The sequence below is a fragment of the Punica granatum genome, chromosome 4, assembly GCF_007655135.1.
Source record: "Punica granatum isolate Tunisia-2019 chromosome 4, ASM765513v2, whole genome shotgun sequence".
NCBI classification, from domain to species: domain Eukaryota; kingdom Viridiplantae; phylum Streptophyta; class Magnoliopsida; order Myrtales; family Lythraceae; genus Punica; species Punica granatum.
This window is the reverse complement of record NC_045130.1, coordinates 30,376,050-30,382,049: the sequence shown is the minus strand read 5'-3', so window position 1 is coordinate 30,382,049 and position 6,000 is coordinate 30,376,050. Positions and strand designations below refer to the sequence as shown.

The window sequence follows — 6,000 nt, the reverse complement described above, 5'->3', positions numbered from 1 at the left end:
CTCCACCCGCGTCACCTACGACCGCTCCAGCATCCAGCGCTGGCTCGACGCCGGTAACAACACCTGTCCCGCAACCTCACCCTCCGATGACGCCCCTCGCATCTGGTCCGATGATTTTCATTGTTAGGTGAAGTCGGATTTGTGGTACATAGAGCCTACAACCTTAGCCGTCGGGAAAAGATGACAGATCTGTAGTGGGGGAGACCCTAAGACGTCGAGAAGACCGGCTTGACAAGGATGAAGAACTGAAGATCCAAGCCAGTGATTCCGAGAGCCAAGGCAACAACATCGAGGACACCGACACCATACACCTTTTTTACTGTTCGGGTGAAGGAAAAAGGGGAGGAAAGGAAGAGGAAAAGGGAAGAAGAGCCACCGGGATATAGAGGATGGCCACGGCTTCCCGATCTCGAAGGTGATGCCGGTAGAGAGGCTGACGGGGGAAGGGGAAAGGGGGAGAGAGAGAACTTGTAGAAGAGAGAGAAGGTTGAGAAGGATGGCAGTGAGAATGTGGGGTACATTTTGAAAAATTTTGAAACTTTGGGTCGTTTTGCAATTTTAAAAAGTTTGGAATATAAACGACGTCAAACACAGATGACAGAATGAACTACATCGAAACGATTTTGAAACTTAATATACCAACAAGTTACCAAAAAAACTTTTTGGACCAACCTGAAACATTTATAAAATATTTTGGACCATCAGTACAATTAATCCGTATTTATAATATATTCTATTCGAAATTTCGATGAATAAAGGATGAAAGAAATAAATGCGTTCACATTGGAATTTCGTATATATGAAAGTTGAAGGATTTCATATCATCTCGAGGAGTGTACGATTCAAATTCTGTATTTTTGCGACTGTAATTCGATTTCATTTACTTTTATTATACTTTTTAATAAATTTATTTTACTCATAACATGGTCTATTCGACTTTCGACTTTCGACTTTCGATGAATAAAAATTGAATGAAATAAATGCATTCATATTGTTCTTATGCAAATTAAGTTTTTTGTTTTACAATATAGAATTGATATTTTCTCCTAAATTTTTTATATAAAATATATACATTACTTAATAATGAAGTAAATAATAATATAATATAATATAACTTTGTGGGATCGCTCATTATTTCTCGGTTTTTTGAGATTTTTAGAGAACAATCTTTTAAATTTTTTAAAACATTAATATAAATTTTTGAGATTGGTCATTATTTTCTAGGACTTTTGAGCTTTTTATTTAGAAAATAGATTTTTAATTTTTTAAAACATATAGATATAAATTAATGGGACTAGTCATTATTTTTCACCTTTGAATTTTTAAAATTATAAATATTTTATGATACAATCTAGATAAAACAAATCATGTAAGATCACAGTTTCTTTTCAAAAAAATAAATTAGTTCTATGAAAATGATGTGTTATATAGTTGCTTTTCAAAAAGTAAATCAGATCATATTTGTTACTAATATAGATATGATGATGTGTAATCTATATTATATTACCACACATAAACTATGATATATCCGCCTCTCAAAAATATTGCTACCACTAGAGTTCTCTAACTTTTCAGATGCATGCAAGTTTATTTTAGTATGTCTACAAGTAAACTTCTAAATGTGAGTTCTGAAACTCTTTGTTTTTTTTTCTAACACGTAAATTTTGCAATTTGTTTGGTTCTCAAATTTTATGTATGTTATTAACATAAAACACAATTTAACACCGCAAGAATCTTGACAAATATTGAATATAAAAATTCATATTGTTGTGGTTGCAATTTTTCTTTCTAATTTTTTATACAACATAATAATATTGACAATATTAGACTTTTCAAGACTTATATTGAGTTTTCTTCTTATATATAATTTTTTTCTTATTTTATTCGTGAAATTAAATTACTAGTAACCTTATATATTTAATGACATACTGTTATTGATTGTAAATTGGGAAAATGATATTTTTGGTCCTATAAGTTTGGCATTCAGTCAATTATGGTCCTATAAGATTTAAAACTATCGAATCAATTCTATATATTTGCCCAGTAGACAACTTCGATCTTATAAGTTTTGGAAAAAGACATTTTTTGTCCTATAAGTTGGCTTTCAATTAAAATGTAATCCTATAAGTTTTGAAAAAGAAATGCATTTTTAGTCTTATAAGTCACGAAATATACCAAAATTGCCTTACGAAGCAAACATATAGGACTAATTCGGCACTTTCAAAACTTAAAGGATGAGAATTGATCAAAGGTTAAACTTATATGTCAAAAAATATCTTTTTCCCATTGTGAATTACCATTCATAGTAATTTATAACACATATTCCACATAATAAAATTAGCAGAGAAGAAGATCACTGTCTATCCCTATAATGGATGGGCTCCATGACTAATAATAATGGAACATTTTGGACAAATTCTGAAAAGAAATTAAGAAAATCAGAAAAAAAAAGAATTATTAATTAGAACAAAAAAGAATATGGTAAAAGCTTCATTCATGTATTGCATATTGACATGGAACATGCAATTAACATTGGTTCATATCTTGAATGCTTGAAGAATTTATGTATACGTTGGTGTAACTTTGAGCTGTTAAAGTATTCGGATAGCATCACCATCGATTCGTGATTTTCGTCGCATCATATTGGGAAATGATGTAACAGTTTGCTAAGGAATGATTATAAATTTTGAGAATTATCAAACACATTTATTGTATATAAAGTTATGAAAACTTTGCCATGTACATGTTCTTGAGCTGTACATATGACTTTTGATCCGGAACTTACAAAATTATTCCCTAAAGCTAGTATTTTCCCCCGGTTTTGGATCTATTTGCAATGCCAATCTCGATTTCACGAGCTAGTTCCCGGGTCAGCATTTCCGCGCGGTCGTCGTGCCCCACAGCAAACGAATGGACTCGGAAAGCCAATTGGAAAGCTCTCCACAGCATCTCCGTGCACGCCTTCACCCAGTTTTCCTGTTCATATCAAATCCCAGAACCAAGATAAAGGAATGATCGATCTCTTCAACTGTCAATTTTCATTAAATAAGGAGCAACACCATCAGGGCTTTTGAACGAACTACGCACCTTGAGTGCTAGCTCCATGCAACTTGAAGAAACATCCACCGTCGATTCTTTGACTCGGAGTAGGATATTGAAATCGAAGTGTATGCTGTGGCTCATAAATTTCTTATGATCCTCATCTTTGGTCTTTTCGATAGTGTCAATCTCTCGCTTCATCTACATGTCGATAATCCTCCAAATGAATTTTGAAAACCTTTGACGAAATTATAGAACTGGTAATATATTGCTTCAGACCAGGTTAAACATTCCCGGATGTAGCAAACTCGACAGATAATGAAGTTGCAAATTATTGTACCTTACTGAAGTACCGTTCGACCTGACCAAGAAGATCACCCAAGGGAGGAGCGATCTTCCAGCTCTGCAAGTCGGCATTGAAAGTCTCGAGTTTCATGTAGAGAGCAGCAGCTGCTCGCAGGCTCTCTAATTTGTTCATGGGGAAGCCTTCGAACCTTCTTAGGACCTGCAAATTGCAACGTATATAGTCTAAATCCCATATACTACTAATCAGGTTCAGGCGACGTCATGTTACCACTGTGATTGGACCGACCTGGGATTCATCAGTCAACTTTTCAAGGAGGGATTCGATTTGGTTACGGAACTTTAGCAGCTCAATCATGTCCGTGTTCTTGAAAGTGGTTAGCTTAGCTCTCAGTTCCATGATCGGTTTCGTGTATGTCTGGACATCTCTCTCAATCTCCTGAAAGTACGCCGATCTGGAATGGCACGAAAGGAAATCAAATCTTTTGATAGCGCAATTTTCCGACCAATGAGGCTGAAATGTTTACCTTTTAGTCATCTCTGCAATGGTATCACTCATCCCTTGTTTACCGCCATCGGACGAGGCTTTAACCTGAGCTTTCCTGGCATTATCAATCGATTTGTCATCGAGATTGGATCCCTCCATTTTCGCCTTGAGAAGACGATGAAGTTTGCTAATTTGGGTCGATCTCTTCAGCTTGGTGGTCGGTTTCCGGGGGTAAAAGGTTCTTCCTGCACCTGGTGGAGGGGGTGGCGGAGCTGCAGCGGTTCCTTTTACAAGTGGTGCCTGCAGTGGTGGTGGCGGCGCCGATCCTATTGAAGGCATTGGAGGCGGTGGTGGCTGAGGTGCTGTTGTTGCTTTTGTAGTTCGTGATATCTTCGGAGTGGCTGGTGGCGGAGGCGGGGGAGGTGGTAGTGGGCCACTAGCTGCTTTGGTTGGTGGTGATTCAGGCAGCAATTTAGGTGGTGCAAGAGGAGGAGGAGGAGGAGTTGGTGGCAGCGGTCGAGGAGGAGGAGGAGTTGGTGATGGAACTTGAGAGGGAGGAGGAGGTCGTGACAGCGGAACTCGAGCAGGTGGAGGGGGTGGCGGTGGAGGAATTTGAGAGTACAGAGGAGAAAGTGGCGACGGAGATGGAGGAGGAGGAGGAGCAGGAGGAGTTGGCATTACTTTTGGTATTCGAGCAGGAGGAGGGGTTGGTGGTAGAGGAATTCGAGCTGCAAGCCGAGGATGAGTTTCAGGCGGTGGCAGTACCGGCGATGGAATTCGAGGATTAGTAGGTGTGAGCTGTGGTGAACTTCGAGCTGAAGATTGAGGAGGATGAGGCTGTGGCAATGGTGGCGGCGGTGATGACTGAAGAAATTCATCCGGTGCTGCTGCTTCCCTCTCATTTCGGCTCGAACTGCTCCTCTGCCCTTCCACTGCTGCTTGAGAAAAGTGAGCATGGAGAGCTGTGGCCAATGCATCACAATTGCTGTTGAACTTCCCCATTCCATTAGACTCTCTTCCCCTCATTACACATATCATCCCTTCCAGCATCCCCAAGACTTCATCAACTGCAAATCAAAATCGAGCCATAAAGTTAATACGTGGAATTCTCGGTCATAAAGAATAACCGGTCGCACAAACCTACCGACTTTCCCATGGCTTTCTTCTTCCGTCCCACTACATCTGATCCTATCAATCCAAACGTAATTCATTTTCCACAATTCTCCGATCGATTTCAGAGCTTCACAAACACGCGCCACACCCTGTTCCATTACTCAATCTATCAATACAATTAATATCGGCATAGAGTCCCAAGTTTGAGCGAAAGGGTATTTATCGTCAGAGAGTAAGTGGACCTGGTCTATCGCTGCTTTCTTCATCTGCATCGTTCGGGTTCTTGCCATCTCAGAGCCGATAATCCCTCCAAGACGTTCCATTTATTACGAGGGTCGAAGAAGAGGTGTGAGAGTACTTCCTTGATTGATATTATGAGAGCCATGGCACGAGGGCCGAGTCAGTGATTTGTCTGAGAACAATAGTTCTCCGGAGTTCCACCATCGAAGTAAGATTGCCCGTTCATTCACTCTGAAGTCGATATATCGACAGGGCAATTCAGATTTCCTGATCGCCTGCAGCACCGAAACTTCACTAGATCAAGATTTTTGTATGCAGAAGACTCTTCTCAGGACCTTCCATTCAAGATATCATACATTACATACAGACCAGAGGCAAAGAATTAAACCCGAAATGGATACGAAATAATCGTACCTCTCATTATGATATCGTTGAGACTCTAGGAATATCGGGAGAAGACGATCCCAAGGATGAGAAGTTCTGAAATTGGAGAAGAACAATCTGATCAAAAGCTTTTGACGATTCTTGGGACAATTTTCCAAGTCATAGAAGAAACTTTGAATTTTTTTTTTTTTTTTTTTTTTGTTAACGAAGTCCAAGTTTTCTACTGGAGCTTTCAAGGAAGCTCACCTTCCTTAACGAAGAATCAAATTAATCAATTATATCCTTCCCTGTTTTTTTTTTTTATGAATAAAAGGTTAGGTCGGGTTATTACGGGCTGCCCCAACTAAAGGAACCTAACCGCCACGAAATGTTCCTTTCGCCATAACTCACTGAGACTTTAGCCATAATACACCCACATAGTGGCGAGTTCTACG

The 6,000-nt window shown here is 39.1% G+C and overlaps 1 protein-coding gene across 3 annotated transcripts; it reads right to left on the bottom strand.

Moving 5' to 3' along the window:
* Positions 1 to 2,684: 2,684 nt before the first annotated feature.
* On the bottom strand, positions 2,685 to 5,764 carry LOC116202347 (uncharacterized protein At4g04980-like). Of its 3 annotated transcripts, none has more exons than XM_031533871.1 (8): positions 5,597 to 5,763; positions 5,185 to 5,517; positions 4,974 to 5,091; positions 3,870 to 4,896; positions 3,632 to 3,797; positions 3,380 to 3,544; positions 3,088 to 3,240; positions 2,685 to 2,976 (listed from the first exon to the last, which is right to left on the bottom strand). In XM_031533871.1, the coding sequence occupies exons 2-8, from the start codon at positions 5,263 to 5,265 to the stop codon at positions 2,803 to 2,805; spliced, it is 1,884 nt and encodes a 627-aa protein (XP_031389731.1). In that variant the 5' UTR covers positions 5,266 to 5,517; positions 5,597 to 5,763; the 3' UTR covers positions 2,685 to 2,802. The 3 variants fall into 3 exon arrangements, with proteins under 3 accessions (XP_031389731.1, XP_031389730.1, XP_031389732.1); XM_031533870.1 differs by having other exon boundaries at positions 5,185 to 5,457; XM_031533872.1 differs by lacking the exon at positions 4,974 to 5,091 and having other exon boundaries at positions 5,185 to 5,457; positions 5,597 to 5,764.
* Between the last annotated feature and the right edge of the window lie 236 nt (positions 5,765 to 6,000).

Bases quoted from the DNA above. Each gene is read 5' to 3' on its own strand.
- LOC116202347 (XM_031533871.1), bottom strand. From the start codon at position 5,265: ATGGAACGTCTTGGAGGGATTATCGGCTCTGAGATGGCAAGAACCCGA. The intron at 5,092-5,184 runs GTCCACTTACTC...GTAATGGAACAG, and splicing joins AGAAAGCAGCGATAGACCAG to GGTGTGGCGCGTGTTTGTGA. The intron at 2,977-3,087 runs GTGCGTAGTTCG...TGATATGAACAG, and splicing joins GCATGGAGCTAGCACTCAAG to GAAAACTGGGTGAAGGCGTG.